Source organism: Trematosphaeria pertusa (genome assembly GCF_010094035.1).
Source record: "Trematosphaeria pertusa strain CBS 122368 unplaced genomic scaffold BU26scaffold_3, whole genome shotgun sequence".
Lineage (NCBI taxonomy): Eukaryota > Fungi > Ascomycota > Dothideomycetes > Pleosporales > Trematosphaeriaceae > Trematosphaeria > Trematosphaeria pertusa.
This window is the reverse complement of record NW_022987214.1, coordinates 3373466-3389648: the sequence shown is the minus strand read 5'-3', so window position 1 is coordinate 3389648 and position 16183 is coordinate 3373466. Positions and strand designations below refer to the sequence as shown.

Genomic DNA, 16183 nt, shown 5'->3' with positions numbered 1-16183 from the left:
CATCCCTGCTCGCCTACGACCTCGGGATACGCACCATTCTCGGGCCATATCCGATGTTGCTGATGCTTTGAAATAGCCAAGGGGCCGGCCTTCTCTCCTGTAGGCTGCCGTCGACTGCCGTCTTCTGCCATTGACGCATGCCATGGCCCTGCTCCAAGATGATCTAGGGTAGAGTGGGTACTGCGGGGAAGATGTCATGTTCTCTTCGGAAAGTAGTGTGATTTGAGCTTCGAGATAAGGAGGTATATTTGCTCCTTTGCTTGTCTCTTTCCTAAGAGTTCTTTCCATCATACAGGCTATCGGATCCTCCGCGATCTTCGTCTCCAACCACCAATATCTATTTATTAGCTTCCTCAGACACGACAACAGCACAATGTCCTCCGCAGAGGAAAAGAAAGATGAGAGCCCTTCGAGAGTGCATATCGCAGACGTCGAAAAGGTCAGCACCGCCTGGAACGAGCCTATCGATATCCCGCCAGAGCTCGACAAACGCATCACTCGAAAGCTCGATATCCGAATAATGCCTTGGCTCTTCGGTCTCTGGCTTCTAGCCTTCATCGACAGGAGCAATATCGGCAACGCTCGGATCGATGGCCTAGCCGAAGACCTGAAGCTTGATTCGAACAAATTCAACATCGCCTTGACGGTGTTCTATGTGCCGTACATCTGCTATGATGTACCAAGCAATCTCGTCATCAAGTACTTCCGGGCCGGATATTACTTGCCGACGCTGCTCATCCTGTGGGGAATAGTATCCTTGTGTATTGGGTTTGTTAAGAGCTATGAAGGTCTTCTGGCTGCTCGATTCTTCTTAGGGCTAACGGAAGGTGGACTTCTTGGAGGTATGTTGGTGTACCTTGCCATGTTCTATCGCCGGCACCAGCTTCTATATCGTATCACGCTCTTCTATTGCGCAGCGCCGCTCAGTGGCGCATTTGGTGGGCTACTCGCGACTGGTCTTGCAGAGATACATACCGATGGGTATAATGGCTGGGTACGCTTCTCGGCCTCCCTTTTTCAGGTCCCGGATACTGACACCTGTTCAGCCTTTCATCTTCTTTGTTGAAGGCGCAATAACCATTGTCTTCGGCATCGTTGTCCTCTTCATGCTCCCACATACGCCATCCGATGTGAAGTTCTTCACGCCCGAAGAACACTCCGCCCTGCTAGCACGAATGCGCCTCGACGCCCATGGCTCCAATCCCACATCCTCGGTCGACCAGGAGAAGTTCTCATGGTATTGGGTACACCGCGCGTTGCTCAACGTAAACACTATCGTTCTCTCACTCAACTTCTTTGCCATCATCACACCTATCTACTCTTTCTCGCTCTTTCTACCAACTATCATCAAGTCACTTGGATATGCCAAAGTCACGGCCCAACTCTTCACCGTTCCGCCGAATATGAGCGCCTTCTTTACGGTCCTATTCATAGGATGGCTATCGGATAGGTGGCAGATGCGGGGCCCACTCATGCTTGTGGGCTGCGTGGTCGCGATTGTTGGATACATCATGCTCATCGCCTCAACACGAAGCTCAGTACAATACGGCGGTACCTTTTTGGTAGCCGCGGGCATTTTCCCGTGTTCTCCTCTTGTCATGGGCTGGTTGACGAATAACCTTGCGCCACACTACGTTCGAGCTACCGGAACCGGTTTCCAGATTATGATTGCGAATATGGCGGCTTTCATTGCGACGTTTACGTACCTGCAGGAAGATGCGTGAGTACTTCCCCGAGCTCCCCAGGGAAATGAGAGGTAATGCTAAAACGCTTCAGTCCGAGATATATCACAGGGCATGCCATCAATATTGGCATGCTTGGTCTTGCGCTTGTTCTGACGACGATCAATATCTTCTACTGCCAATGGGAGAATAAGAAGAGAGCTAGCGGGGAGAGGGATTACAGGCTCAGGGAAGAGGATGAAGAGAGGCTGGGATATCGGCATCCGCATTTCAAGTACACCGTTTGAGCCTCCGCAAGCTGCTTTGGTGGCCATGATGGGGGCGGTAATCGCCCGGGATAGTATACCGTGGACAGAAGAAGAGCTGGGAAACATAGTCAACACTCTCAACACCGATTCCTGTTCGATAAATCAATTCACTGCTCGAATGCCCTGCCCCCACGACGCGAACTCTTTCGACCGCATAGCAGATGCTCTGGTGAAACTATCATTACCCCGCCAGCTCTACATCATCGGCTTAACCAGTAGACCAGCACTTAAAATCTTCGATGGCTCAGTGCAGACTCTCACAACAAAGTTGCCTGCGGGAAGGGCATAGATGGAGAAATACCTGCTCTGGAGGATCTCCCGCCCGAGTGCTTCGAGCCCGGTTTCGCACCTGGTATGCATCCGGCGATTGCGGAAGACCTCTCTAAATTCTGGCCGATCTTGTACGATGCGCTGTTCGAGACGCTAGGGTCTGAGGCTGCTTGGGTGAAGAAGGTGGTGCCGACGATGACCTGTGCTGGGCCCGTCAAAGAGGATGATGGTGGGGGGTCTACTCGTCTGACTGCTCAGATTGCGGAGAACATGAAGGAGAACAATGCAGCGCTGCTTGCTCGCAGGAACAGGAACGGTGCTTCGAGCTCTGGTAGCCGGACTTCAGGCTCTGATGAGAAGAGCAAGAAGTCGGCTGGAGGTAGTAGCGAGACTTCTGGACCGAGCAGCGGCTCGCCTGAGGAAGTGAGCAAGAAGAGTGCGTTTGACCCATCATGCCGAATTGACTCCAGCACTGACAAAGGCACAGTGGCACAGCAAGTCGCTCGCGCTCCAAAGCGTGCTCTCGTCGGCAAGCACAACCCTGCTCCCCGTCAGCCCGCTCCAATGCAGCACCGCCCGAAGCCGAATCCCCAACCTACCCGTCTCCCGAAGAAAATCCCCGCCAAGACCGAGTACAATCCAGAGTACAACTCCCTCGCGGACAACACTACCCGCCGAGAGACTTACGAGCTTTACACACGGTCCTTCAAGATCAAGTATCAAGACATGATGGGGAAGGAGGGTCGGAACCCGAAGTAGGGGGCCAAAGACCACGGTAGCTGGATGACTGGAAGAGCATATCAATGCTTCCGGGTGGCTTCGATGGGATTTTTCCCTTGCTGGTAGAGGGTTTATGGACGACTTTCTTGCTTTGGGAGGCGAGACCTGACTTGGGTCGTATGGACTTGAATGGAACGGAAGTGATACCCTGGCTTTCAGCTTCTCAATATACATAGCGTGCGATAAAAATTCACCTCGTCCATGACAACTCGTTCCTTTATATGTGAGAATAGACTTTCCAGCGACACCCCCGTTAGCAACCCATGAAGTATTGGGCTATCGATCAGACATGAATTATTTTTTGGGAAGTGCAACTCGTAACGACTTCAACATACGTTGGTGCTAGAATTTCTGGGACGCTAGCAAAAAATCTATCTCCAACCACGGACATGACACCCCAGAAGCAAAATGAACACCAAGCCCAAGCCAGTAACCGCTCTTCAGGCTCGAGATTTGTAGGCAAGCAGCCTATAGCTGTACTTTGTGAGCATGAGCTGAACTCTGGTGCGAAGCAATGCGTGAAAACCCAATGGAGTGAACCTTGGGAAACCTTTGAGCTCCATCCGACGGCTGTGAAATATGCTCATTGCGCGTATGACTTCACAGGGTATACATCCGCACTTTCCGCTTTTCTGCTTTTCTGCTTCGTCCATCCACCACGCCTCTTCTTGCATACGTCAACTCTTGCACCTTCCACACTCACATACACATTCGAGCCACTATTCTGCGTAAGTAACACGTATACCACCAATACATACACACGAACGCCCGTATAATCATCATGCTCGGCGCAGTCTTTTCTCGTCAAGCCACACACGCCGGACCCATGGCGACGCAGCTTCCGGGCCGCGCCGAAATCGCGAACGTGTCTCGCCGCCAGCAGTCGTCATTCGAGGCTCACGTCCTACACATGCGCGGACCTTGCAATATCTCGCTCCAGGACCATGGTCGAGCCCGCAAGCCGGGCGGCGGTTCACTTCAGCTGGCCATCACCAGGCAGCTTCTCGGCGAGCTCGTTCGCGTGAGAGCGGAACCTACTAGCAATGACGCTACAGCGTTGGAGAGTAGCCGCTCGCCGACACCGCAATCACCGCGCGAGAACAGTGACTCGGAGCATGCATCCGATACGGACCAGACGTCTAACTGCGGATCGGATTGTGAGTCCCATGACGCCGAAGCAGAGCTCCGCAAGGCTCTGGTAGCGGAAAAGGAGGAGACCGCCAGTCTACGTGTCCTAGTTGAGCGCGTGGAGGGCCAGTTGCTTCAGGAAGCCGGCCGCTATAGCGACCTGCTCGCCAAGAAAGACGACTTGGTGGCGTGTCGGATCGGTGACTACGAGAAGCTTCAGGCTGCCGCCGAAGCCAACCGAAACCTGTGCGCGGAGTACGATGCCCTCAATGATGCGCTCACTGAGGAGGTTGCCCACTGGAAAGCGAAGTTCGAGCGCGTCACCGCGACCGTGGATGAGATCTCGTCTCTGTCGCTGCAGGGCGACGCAGTCGTCCAAATCAAGGACGAGCACATCGTGCAGCTGAAGATGCTGCTCGCCAACAAGGACCAGGAGGTTGCGCAGGCGAAGAAAGACGCAGCCCAGGAGAAGCGCGACTTCGCCAAAGTCGCCGCAGCCAATCGCCAAGCATGGAAGACCGAGAAGGAGTCTCTCGAAGGCCAGCTGGAGCAGCTCAAGGCTGATTACCAGGACGCTCTGTTTGCGAACGAGCACCAGATCGAGAAACTTACTGCACGCAACCTTGCCTTGGAGAAAGAGCACGTAATGATCGCCGACGTACTCGTACACGAGAGGGAGCCGAAGGCAAAGCGAGTTCAGGAAGTCGTCGAAGCGAACGAGCCTCTGAGGAAGGAGCTGAAGCACCTCAAGCGCAAGTTGAAGGTGTCCAGGGAGAACGAAGAGAACATCTTGGATAAGATGGAGCAGATGTCTGGCCAGGTGACGGAGCATCTGAAGAAGGAAGAGAAGGCTCGACGAGCAGCGCGCCATCTGGAGTACAAGAATGTGGAGCTCGAAGAGAAGTTGGCTCGCAAGGAGGAGCAGATGCAGAAAATGACGCAGCAGATTGTGGCAGGGACGCGCAGCACGACTATCAAAGGAGATAGGGCGAACTCGGCTTTGAACGATGGCGCTAGTATCCTGGAAGACACTCTGCTAAAGAACGAGGAGCTTCACGCGCTTCTCGACGCCGAGCGCGAAGAGAAGGAGGGCATGAGACTCAAACTCTGCAAGCTCGACGACCAAAACGTCCAGCAGTCATGGGATCTCGAGATGATGCAGAGCACGCTTAGTGAACAGAAAGAGAAAGCCCAGAAACTTCGGAAGGCCAACAAAAAGGCCGAAAAGGAGATAGGCCTTCTTCGAGCCGCCGTCGAACGGAGCAACGGCCTTACGGAGCAAGACAAGCAAAAGCTCACCTTCCTCGTCAAGCACACCGTAGACAAGAACAAGAAGCTGGAAGACCGAAACTCCTTGTTGGCCAAACAGCTCGAGAGCGCCAAAGTCTACATCCAGACCGTCGAAGACAAGGCAGACTCGGAAGTGAGGAAGTGGGAGAAGCGGCACGATTGTTGGTATTCCCTTTACTACGACGAGGCGGTGCCGAAGAACGAGCGACTCGAGAACCGCATCCACGAGCTCATGCGCGAGAAAGGCGAGGACTACTGGCAGGAATCCGAGCATCCCGAGAACAGGACCGTCTCAGACCGGAACGCGCTTCGAATTGCTTGCGCAGAGACCCTCACGGGTGTCGATGAGGACCTGATTCCGCCCGAGGCCTTCGATCCAGCGTTCAGCGGGGGTTACCTTCCAGCGACATATCAGGCCTTGAAGAAGCTGCGACCGAAGGGATGGATTGTGATCTCGGAGTTGGGGAGGGCTTGGCTTACGCCAAAGTACAAGCCGTTCACTGAAGAGGATGCTGAAGAGCGTATCCAGGCTCGTGAGCAGAAGGAGCGCTTGGAACATCGGGCGGCTATGGGTTTTCCGGCTCCTGAGAAAGTCGAAGGTAAGCCGTACTCCCATGTTGCTCTTACCTCACAACTAACGGCCACAGAAGACGTGAACAGCGGCCCTGAAGACTTCGCCTCGGATGAGCCCGTGTCAACTGGCGCGTCAACCCCGATCCCCGCAGACGCGACCCCCAACAGCGGCCATGGCTCCGGTGTGGGTGTTCCTCCGGAATGGGACCCAAGTGATGCAAACACCATCAAGAAGGAGGATTATGACGGGCTCGACACGGAAAACAAATGGGATTACCATCGGATTATCCTTGGTAAAGACATCGAAATGAACGTCGGTCGGGGGACCAGGACGCCGATGGCGCACGCGCGACGGCACTAAGTCACGCACACGTTGATGGGCGACGGTCGCGATGGCGGGTTTTAGCATGCAGTATCGGTGCATGATCCGATATGAGATGGGATGATGGAAGGGTGAATGTTGACGTCGTGTTTGGGTTGGGGTCCGTTCACACTTAGCGATGTTTAGAGACGTGGCACGAGCGATGATTGGCCACTCCTGGGAAAGGGGGGATTATATAAGGCTTCAGCGATAGCGCAACAAAAAAGGATATATACGACAATGATTAAGCAGGAGATGCCGAGTGTATGTAATTATTTCGCTCTTTTTCCCCCGGTGCCGCCTCATCAATGAGAAAGCCAGTCCAGACCTCAGGAGCGATACAGAGGGATCGGTATTGGAAACTTTGGAAGCGGACGTCAAGCGTCAGGTAAAGTAATGATGTGAGTTTTATGGCCATCTAAGGCTTCCAAGTTCTGCTTTGCTGTTAGTCAGCGTAATCTCTACAGGTTGGTGACTTAAAATGAGAAATCAATCAATTCAAGGACTCCGAGAGATCCCATATACGGGATAAAGGCGAGACGTGGTAAACATAGCATCTTCCTGCTGATTATCCGACGAGTGAGGGTAAAAGTAGCGGTGTGCAGTGAGGCCATTTTGGTGAGTGCTGGCCCCAGCTCAGCGACTTCTTTTCGCATGACAGTCCTCGTCGGGCGAGAGAAAAGCTATGACGTAGCGCCGCTGTCATTCAAGCGCAGGAAGTCAAAATCCCATCTTCTCGCAAATACAGGAGGCTGGTAAACGTTCACTCCACTCATCCGTGCTCTACCCGACATCGCGACGTTGAGCAGTGTGTGGCGCCAAGCGGCCGCTCTCTCACCGCACACCGCTCCAGCTCTGAGCACGTGATAACAGCGTCGTACTTCCCGAGGTCCATCGCCCACGCTGGCGGTTTCAACACTCTTTCAAAAACGCCCCACCCCATTGCATCTTACAATATCAAGGATGCGGAGTGCGGTAGTGTGAGTCAAACCGTTCAGTCAGTTATCCTGGCCTTTTGCCTGATTTCCGTCGAAGTGAAAGACGTCGGCACACCACGCTCCCTGGCTCCCACATCACCGCGTTCTCTTTCCAATTTCGGCATTCAAACAGAGATGGCGAGCCCAGCAAGGCTCATCCTAAAGACTTCAAGTCCTTCAGCGTGTTGTAGAGGGAACCAACAAATACAGCGCTCTCTACAATGCCCCGACCATCGGCTCACTGGACGTTTGGACCAAACCTCGCACGGAAGTGAAAGAGCATATGCGTTTCAGGCGCAGGCACCACCCAAATGGCGCTGCTCTCCCCGTCGGTGCCGGATTGCCGTCCGGGTGGTGCCCGTTATCAGACGTTTCACTTCAATCAGACGCTTCACTTCAACCATCCTCAACATCGTCAGCTCTCCTTCCAATCATCTGCCGCCATTCGTTTCACCTCGCACCGACTCGACCAGGGTCCCCCATGCAGTCTACCCCTGCATGCTCTCCCAAAGAGCCTCCCAGCCTCGCAAAAGGGCGAAGAGTATGGTGAATACACTGGCCGTCAGTCGACGCACGTGCAAGCGAGGAGCAAAGTTACCGAGCTCCCAGCCCCCCTAAAAGGTCTGCTCCAGGTGCTCTCACAGCAGCTTCAGACTTTCTCTTTCATCTCCTCAACTTCTTCAACTTTCTGCGACTTCTAGTCTACACACACATCAATTTGCCTCCCCAGCCTCTTCGGCATCCATCTCCTCTACATCATGGACAACAGTTTCGATATGGAGCTCTTCGGAGATCTATTCGACTTCGACGGTGCCGCCAACGGCGCGCCAACCGTGCCTACGACGGTCTGCCCTCGGGACCTTGAGCTGGTCCCCAGCTCAATCGACTTCTATCAGGAGCTGGAGATTCCGCCCTCTCCTAACTCCGATGGTTCGGTCACTTCTGAGGCACCCACCCCAGGTAGCTCTCAAGAGCTGGAGTTGGAGCAGACATCTCCCGACTCTAATGGCCCTGGCACTCCTCAGCAGGCCACCACACCTACCGTTCAAGAGGTGGAGTTGGCCACGACGTCCGACTCCAACAGCTTCGCTGCTAGTACGCCGACTTCAGATTCTCCCCAGGACGTCCGGATCAGTGTCGAGAATACCGATTTCACTGGCGATGCGGCTGATGACTGGATGAACCCTGAGGTTATCTACCTGCCCACCGGCCCGGACGGTGCCGCTTCCCATCAGCCAACGTCCTCTGCGTCCAATAGCGTTGCTGCTCGTACGCCTTCCGAGTCTCCTGAAGGTCTCCAGAGCGGTCCCCCGAATCCCGACGTCATTGGCACAACGGCTCGCGAGTATATGAGCGCTCTAGAATCTCGGCTCTTCTACGAGCTCAGCAACTTCAATGCTTCTGTCCCTCAGCAGCACTCCACGTCGTCAGATTCCGGTATCATTCCCGCTGGTATGCCTACTTTGGGCTCTCAAGGCCTCCAGATCAGCCCTTCGACCACGGCTCTCAATGGCACTGCTGCTGGTCAGTGGATGGGCTCTCATCAAGGCCAGCCCTTCTGCCAACCCACCAACTTCTCCAACTTCAGTGGGACTGGACTGGCTCCTCAGCAGTCGGCCCCAGTCACTTCTCAACAGCCGGAGTTCATGAACGCATCTACCGACTTCACCAACGTCGACTTCAACGACTTGACTGACTTCAACAACGTCACCGATTTCGACTTCTCTGACCTCAATAACTTCACCAACGCCGGTACTAGTCCGCTTGATGCGACTTCTGCTCAAGGCCACGAGCTCGCTCCGCAGCCTACCCCCTTTACGCCCGTCGATATCCAAGCCGAGATGGCCAAGATTGAAGCCGAGATGGCCAAGCTGGACGAGATGCATATGCCGTCGGTCACGGCCAACGAGGACGCCCTCAAGGCCCTCAGCGCATCTGCTGCCCAGCTCACGACGCCCAAGAAGAAGAAGTCGCCCGTTCTGACACCGCCGACCACCACTCCACGCAAGCGCTCAGCAGAACCAGCCGTGAACAGCACTCCTTCCAAGCGCCCGGCTGGAAAAGCCGTGAACAGCACCCCTTCCAAGCGCCAGCGCCAGCGCCAGCGCCAGACCCAGGCCCAGGCTCCGCCGACTCCGACCCGCGAGTCCGGTCCGATCTCTCGCATCTTCGGCAATGCCTCGTCTCCGGACCAGCAACAGGCCATGCAGGAAGCCCTCCTGGCTACACCAGTCGCTACGCCCGTCCGCATCAACCCCGGCGAGACCCCAGCCAAGCTCGCGCGTACCCTCCAGCCAGCTGCTGCGCCGGCCACTCCGGCCCGTCCGACTCCGACCGCGACCGCGCACGAGCGCCCGATCGAGGAGCTCATGGCGGCTAACTTCTGCAGCCTGAGCAGCGAGGAGAAGGCGCGTCTGCTTGTGCCGATCCTGCACGGCAAGGACCCCGTTGAGGAGGATCGGAGGAAGCGCACGGAGGGATACGGCACGATCAGGCAGCGCGAGGCTCTTGTCAAGGCAGCCCAGCAGCCGGGTGGACGCAGGAAGCGCTAGGAATGAGATTTCCGAGATTGGTTGGTTGGTTGGCGACTAGACTAACTGGTCATGCTCATACTTTTGGGAAATGCCTCTCGGGGTAACCCTCTCTGGTTCCGGATTGATTGAAGGAACGAAACATGCGGATATGGATTGATTTCTCTCTTTTCTCTCTTTACTTATGCAGATACTTTGACGTCTGCGGATACAGATGTGGCTGTAGATACCGTGGTATCGCCCATAGCTTTCTGTAGATCAAATCCTCGTGCCTCCTGACCCGCGTTCAATCCCCACGCCGTGGAACTATCATCGTGCACAGTCGTCCGCCTTACATCCCTCACATACTTACCCTCAAAGCTACCCCCCGTCGCCCTATGAAGCACACACGTGTTGTCCCAGGCCACCATATCCCCCTCGTTCAGCCAGTCCACGCTCATGACGTACTTCGGCTGCGTGACGTGAGCCATGAGTTTCTTCACCAGCGCGTTGGATTCCGCCTCCGGCAAGGGTCCTCCGTCGTCCGTCTCCAGATGGTGCAGGTGCGCGGCGATGTAGAGGTTCGTGCGGCCGGAGGGCTCGTGGGTCTGCACGAGGCGGTGGCGCGTCATGGGCTGGGAGGTAGGATCGAGGTCCTTGAAGAACTCCGGCGAGCCCTGTTTGCGCGAATGCAGCAGCGTGTGCGCGCCGATGTAGTTCTTCTCGAGCAGCTGCTTCTTCAGATCGTCGTCCAGGTCATCCCACGCGGTGCGGCTGTCGGCGAACTCGGTCTCGCCGCCAGTGTTGGGCGGCGGGAGCACGACGGCGCGCAGCAGCGACCAGCTGGCACGGCGCGGGTTGAAGGACGAGTCGACGTGGAACAGCCCGTTTCCTTTGTTGTAGTGCGAGCGCGGGGCGTCCGGGTGGATGGGCGCGCCGTCCTCGTCGACGTTGCCGGCGTCGAAGAGCTCGAAGTGCGTGTAGCGTAGCTTGCGGCCGCCGGTTAGGTAGCGCTTTACGTTGTCGAGTTCGCCGAGCTTGGCGCTGAAGGCGACGTGCTGGTCGTCGGACATGCCTGTCTTGCGGAAGACGAGGACGCCGTACTGTGTTGGGGGTTAGCACGTGGTTTCATGGTGTTGATGTTGGATGGGTGGTACCTTGGCCATTGCGGCTTTGATCTCCTTGAACTGCTCATCGGACATGTTCTTAAAGTCGGCACCGATGACCTCCGCGCCATAGCTGGGATGCAGCTCCTTGATGGAGATGGTCTGGAAGGGAGTATCTTGCAGGAGGACGCCGGGCATCTTTGGTTATTCTGAGAGCTCAACTATTGATATTCGTTCGCAGACTCTGCGTAGCCAGAACTTGTAGTAGATGTTGCACGAAACCTCGAAGCTCACCCGGGCAAGCAATGGCTTAATATATCTTCGATTCCGAGATCGCCAGACCCAGCATGGAGTAGAGGGTGTCGCATTCCCGGAACAGGCATGCCTGCGGGGATGCGCGACTTACCGGTTGGTCATCCCAGCAAGGCGCCGCCGTCCTCCATAGCATGCCGTTCGCTCCTCTACATCCCCGGATTGTATGCTACTATGCGTGCTGACTCGTAGCGTGCCGCTTCGCTCGTCGAGGTTCTACACTCGATGAAGCGATGGCGTGCCCCTCCCCCGCTTCCTGCAAAAGCGGCATCTCCACAGCGCAATGTGGGGCATGGGGCCTCAAGAAGCTTGACTGCGCGCTCTGTGGGCTGGATATCGTGTCTGATTGATCTTTGCGATGCCTGTGTTTCTCGTTTGGGCCCGTCGCAGCGAGTTTGGGTCCGAGTGCCGAAGCGGATACCTGAGGATAGCGCAGGGGAAGACATCCTTCCGTAGCATTGCGCTCTACCTAGTCTGACGTGCGCCTTAGCATTCACGGTTCCTGCTCGGAGATGTCGTCGTCAGAGGCTGCTGCGTGGTCCTGGGGTCCTAGGGCCCGCATGTGGGAGAAAAGAAGTCGGGAAGAAGAGAGCGTCCGAGGGGGGGTCACATCCAGTCTCAAGTCCCAGCAGACAATTCTCGGAAGCTAAGAAGGTTGGAGGTCGTATACAGGAGCAAGAGCAGACAATCAATAGCTGGCACAATGATGACAATAGGGAATTTTGATGAAGGTTGGGTGCTGGAGTCCACGGGTGCTTGGAAATTCTGGCGGTTTGATTACTAGGTACGTGACGCGCTAAACGACGCGACGCGTCCGGCTTTCTCCAACTCTGATCTATCGACTCTGTCTCGTGGCTCCATATCCCAATGGCACTCCATTGAGAGGAGCCGATCTTCTCCTTCGACTTTTCGATGGAATCGATGCTCGAAGGCCGTTGGACATGTTCAAGGCCCCCATGGTCGTTCCTTGCTTGGAGCTCCTCAAGTTTCGCTCTGGCCACTTCAATCATCGGCAGCGCCTCCCAAACAATCCACTCGCGCGTCGGGTTGCCCTCTCGGTCTCCAATATGTCGCTTGTGGTGATAATTGCAGGTCGACGTTGATATACTCCACGGGGTGAACCTCAGGCGTAGCACATCCGTCTGTTTGGTTGGATTCCGCGCCGAAGATGGAGACTCTGACTCTATGCCATCCTCAAGGGACATGCTCAAGCAGAAGGTGCTGTGAGCGTGACGTCAGGTCCTCACAAGGTTGGTCCAATCCTCCTTGGCCAGCGCGTTGGCGTCGACATGGCGTCGCTGCTTTCCCGTCATTCGCAGCTCCATTTTGGTCCTTGTCTACGGTATTGTCATAATAGCAATACGGCTAGCACCCTTAGAGGCTCCGGGCTGCTCACTAGATGCTGATTGGATGGTTTGGGCGGGATGCCGAAATTCGTGCAGTAGAGTGAAGGTGAAGCATAGGAATGAGGGTCGTAGAGAGGGCACGCCGAAGTGCGGTGTCGTGTCGGCCACCTCCAGCGCCAACTACAATCGCACACAGAAAGCTAAGCCTTTTCTTCTTCTCGCGTACCTTCTCTTTCTGTCTCTAGAGACACCTACTGCTGCTCTGAACATTGGGCAGTTCGCCTTGCGGAAGCAATACACCTCAGCGCGTTCTGCGTCGTGGACACGTCCTTTCACTCACCAACGGCAAATCTCTACCTCACCTAGACGGCCAAATCCGAAGCCGAGTCGATCCAGAGTCGCCAGGCCTTTCTCTTCTCACTGCTACGCCCGTGCTCCCGACATCTTTGTCTGGGCAACTTTCCGCGCCTTCCTCAACCAGCGCGTCCCCACCGACCCCGTGACCTCATCGCCTCTTGGTGCCCTAGAGGAGCCCAGGACACGCTGTTCCACCCTCGAAGCAGGCCCGCAGCAGATCCACTCCTCGAATATCTGCTATCAAGCGCTGCCATCCCGTCGTCCACTCTGACCTCTCGCCATGTCGACCCCGTCTTTCCTAAGCGCGTACCGCCGCCCGATCTTCGCCAGCGACGGCAAGTTCAGTCGGTTTGATCTCGAACCGCAGCAGACCCACAAGAAGTACGGCTACTGGCGCTTTCTTTCCGATGGGCAAGGGCAGGATGACCTTCGCGCTTATGACAGAGGTTTCTACAGTCCAGAGGACGTCCTGATCGCTGAACTCCGTGGCGAGCCGACCCTCGACATCAAGCTCAGCTGGATCCCAGGAAGCGAGGATAGCTTCAAATTCAGACGGGACGACACGCCGATGCAACACATTCGCGTGATCTATGCAGAGTGGCAGTTTCTAGGCCAGTGGGAAGCGTGGCGAAACCGTTTTCCAGTCTACAATGCAGACACCGAAAAGAAGCTGCTGCAATGGCGACAGGAGCTGTATGGCGTCTCACAAGTAGCTTCAAGTGCAGCCCCGCCCTCTCGACCTCCTCAGGCGGCTCCGCCCCAGCATCGCTCCCCGTACGCCACGAGGCCCGCAGCGGATCAATCGAAGCCGAATGGCAATCCCCAGCGGGCGCCTTTCGCCGCTAGCAATGCGAGCCAGTCCGTTCATGTATACAATCCAAACACTTCAGGTCAACCAGGCGCTCCTGCCTCGCAAGGACCCGCGTTCTATCCCACGAGCTCTGTGCCGGTCAGCAATCATGTACCTTCACCGGGCAACGGATATGCTTCCGTCCTTCAGCGCGTTGTCCAGGCGCGGACTTACGTGCCACATTCGCATAGTCAAAATGTACCTCAGCAGCTGGGACGGCAGGCGCAAGCACTTGCACCAACACCCGAAACCAGGAAGAGGAAGGCAACGGAAAACGAAATGGAAGCGAGGAAGCGGCCAAGGACGCAGGAGGTGATTGACCTTACGGTAGATGACTGCATTGCAGTCAACAACCCCTCCCCACCGAGTAGGATGCCGACTTCCACGCCATCCCAAGAACACAGAGCTCAGCAGCAGGGGGTGAAGCACCCTGCCAATGGTGCATTCAACGCATCAACCGCCTCAAATGCCTCATCGATCCCGCCTCATGCAGTCACTCAAGCTACAATTCAGGCGCCGACTCCAACGCCGAGGCCGTACGGCGACAACGCCTCTCAACACCTTGGACAGCATGGCTACGCCGGCCCTGCAGCATCGGCCACGCCGAAGAGAAAGGCAGACGACCAGGCACGAGAGGGAATCAAACGCTTGAAAACACAGCAAAATGTCGATGGATCAATCATCCCAGGCAACGCACCACCATACAACGGAATTATGACACCCATGAACTCTCAAAATCGAATCCCCTCTGCGCAAGAAGCGAGACACCCTAAGAATCCCCCTCCGACCACAGCAGCCGCTTCATCAGTTCCCTCGACGAACCCTGCCACTCAATCGCCCTCTTTTTGGGGCCTCAGCAGCTATCAACCCAACACCCAAACACGACGATTACCCAGCGCCCTTCGGCCTCCAAATGCGCAGACCACCACGCCATATAGGTCTCCGTATAGTCCAGTCTCGCCATATCAGCAGAGTAGCTCGTTCAGTCCTGCTCCGCCATCCAATGCGTCCCTTCCGGCGCCAATGAATCCTTCTCCACCCTCCTTATATCCTATCATCTCGGAGACGGGCGAGAGCAATAATGCGCAGAAGGTCAACAGGAGAGGTTATCAACAGCAGTACCAGCAGCAGCAGCAGCAACATGGTCAAATGCATAACAAGCAGCTGCCGGCGCAAACTCCACGGCAACCGTCAAACTTTAGAACGCCCGTTGCTTATCCCCCAACTCAAATGTGGCAGAATTACCAGGGAGTGCAGCAGAGTCGCCAAGCCGTGCAGCCATCGTCGTCATCTCGTGAGCGTCTTGAAGCTCGCAATACAGTTGCCAAACACCCCAACGGCTCGGCGCCGCCCAGGCCAAATCCCTCCACAGCTCCAGCGAAAACTCAAGGCGTCCCAAGTCAGGGTACGGGCCTGCAGACTACGGCCAAAACTCAGCCCAAGGCCAACGTGCCAATGAAGCTCCCGCCTTTGAACCCAAATCACCCGTTCAACACTGATGTCATACCACTCAGTGAGGAAATCCCATGCATGGATTGTGGGGGAACACAAGATCATAAATACGATTGTCACATCGGAAGTACGTCTTGTACCCTTTTCACCCTTCCCGCATTTGCAGTTTACTAATCGACTTGAATAGATGTCCAACCTATGGCGAAGCCCAACTTCCTACAGCTGAGAGGAATGGCTGCGCTTGTCGAACAGTTCGACCCTGAGCCTTGGCGTACACACCTGGGCGCTCCTCCGACGCCACCGCCCGAAGATCACGAGACAAAGGTTGCCGGTATGGCTGAGATCCTCCGGAATGAGGATAGCTACAAGGACGATCAGGATCTCCAGGGCTTATCGGACGAGGCTCTGCTATTCCTTTGGGCGTTTAAGACGTCGGACAAGATTGACTGTGAGATTGTGTATCCGTGAGTTTATGTGAACCGATGGCGTTGAGAATCTTAGCTAACGTCGACGTAGTGAGGGAGATATACGGCCTTGCAACGCCGGCACCAGCCCGGAGAATACCGTCGAGGATACCATCGAGAATCCGCTCGAGAATCCACTCGAGAATCCGCTCGAGGCCATCAACGAATGGGATGTTAAGCTATGTGCTTAGCAGTCAGGCCTTGCGAGTCCTCTCTGAGGAAGAATGCATGTTGGTTGGATAGAAATATGGTTTAGATGGCATTGCGCATACCGTCTCGGTTCGTGGCGCAGAGGACGCAGCCTGGGATAAGCTGCTCCTCAATTGCTTTTCAGTTGCTTGTTCGAGGTCAGCCACTATGGCTTTGCGTGCGATTTTCAATCCCGGCTCTTCAGTATATATATATTCTCCCGCCCCA

The 16183-nt window shown here is 55.6% G+C and overlaps 8 protein-coding genes across 8 annotated transcripts; 6 read left to right on the top strand and 2 right to left on the bottom strand.

Moving 5' to 3' along the window:
* The first annotated feature begins 128 nt into the window (after nt 1-128).
* Nucleotides 129-2157, top strand: BU26DRAFT_234407 (MFS general substrate transporter). The gene is made up of 3 exons (XM_033820923.1): nt 129-994; nt 1047-1720; nt 1777-2157. Exons 1-3 carry the CDS (start codon nt 374-376, stop codon nt 1967-1969), a joined length of 1488 nt encoding a protein of 495 aa, XP_033689046.1. The 5' UTR covers nt 129-373; the 3' UTR covers nt 1970-2157.
* BU26DRAFT_234404 (uncharacterized protein) lies at nt 2158-3237 on the top strand. Its single transcript, XM_033820922.1, has 2 exons — nt 2158-2696; nt 2748-3237. The coding sequence occupies exons 1-2, from the start codon at nt 2345-2347 to the stop codon at nt 3017-3019; spliced, it is 624 nt and encodes a 207-aa protein (XP_033689045.1). The 5' UTR covers nt 2158-2344; the 3' UTR covers nt 3020-3237.
* Nucleotides 3238-3358: 121 nt separating this feature from the next.
* Nucleotides 3359-6480, top strand: BU26DRAFT_516286 (uncharacterized protein). The gene has a single exon (XM_033828290.1). It carries the CDS (start codon nt 3822-3824, stop codon nt 6390-6392), a length of 2571 nt encoding a protein of 856 aa, XP_033689044.1. The 5' UTR covers nt 3359-3821; the 3' UTR covers nt 6393-6480.
* Nucleotides 6481-8127: 1647 nt separating this feature from the next.
* On the top strand, nt 8128-10001 carry BU26DRAFT_589194 (uncharacterized protein; the record flags this gene model as incomplete). Its single annotated transcript, XM_033834725.1, has 1 exon — nt 8128-10001. One exon carries the CDS (start codon nt 8128-8130, stop codon nt 9919-9921), a length of 1794 nt encoding a protein of 597 aa, XP_033689043.1. The 3' UTR covers nt 9922-10001.
* An 81-nt stretch (nt 10002-10082) lies between these two features.
* BU26DRAFT_418838 (taurine catabolism dioxygenase) lies at nt 10083-11183 on the bottom strand (the record flags this gene model as incomplete). The annotated part of the gene is made up of 2 exons (XM_033823273.1): nt 10083-10982; nt 11037-11183. The coding sequence occupies 2 exons, from the start codon at nt 11181-11183 to the stop codon at nt 10083-10085; spliced, it is 1047 nt and encodes a 348-aa protein (XP_033689042.1).
* A 169-nt stretch (nt 11184-11352) lies between these two features.
* Nucleotides 11353-11785, top strand: BU26DRAFT_234390 (uncharacterized protein). The gene has a single exon (XM_033820921.1). The coding sequence runs from the start codon at nt 11523-11525 to the stop codon at nt 11751-11753; it is 231 nt and encodes a 76-aa protein (XP_033689041.1). The 5' UTR covers nt 11353-11522; the 3' UTR covers nt 11754-11785.
* On the bottom strand, nt 11778-12606 carry BU26DRAFT_516284 (uncharacterized protein). The gene has a single exon (XM_033828289.1). The coding sequence runs from the start codon at nt 12500-12502 to the stop codon at nt 11819-11821; it is 684 nt and encodes a 227-aa protein (XP_033689040.1). The 5' UTR covers nt 12503-12606; the 3' UTR covers nt 11778-11818.
* Nucleotides 12607-13280: 674 nt separating this feature from the next.
* On the top strand, nt 13281-16073 carry BU26DRAFT_602048 (uncharacterized protein; the record flags this gene model as incomplete). Its single annotated transcript, XM_033835315.1, has 3 exons — nt 13281-15429; nt 15490-15766; nt 15819-16073. 3 exons carry the CDS (start codon nt 13281-13283, stop codon nt 15955-15957), a joined length of 2565 nt encoding a protein of 854 aa, XP_033689039.1. The 3' UTR covers nt 15958-16073.
* Nucleotides 16074-16183: the final 110 nt, after the last annotated feature.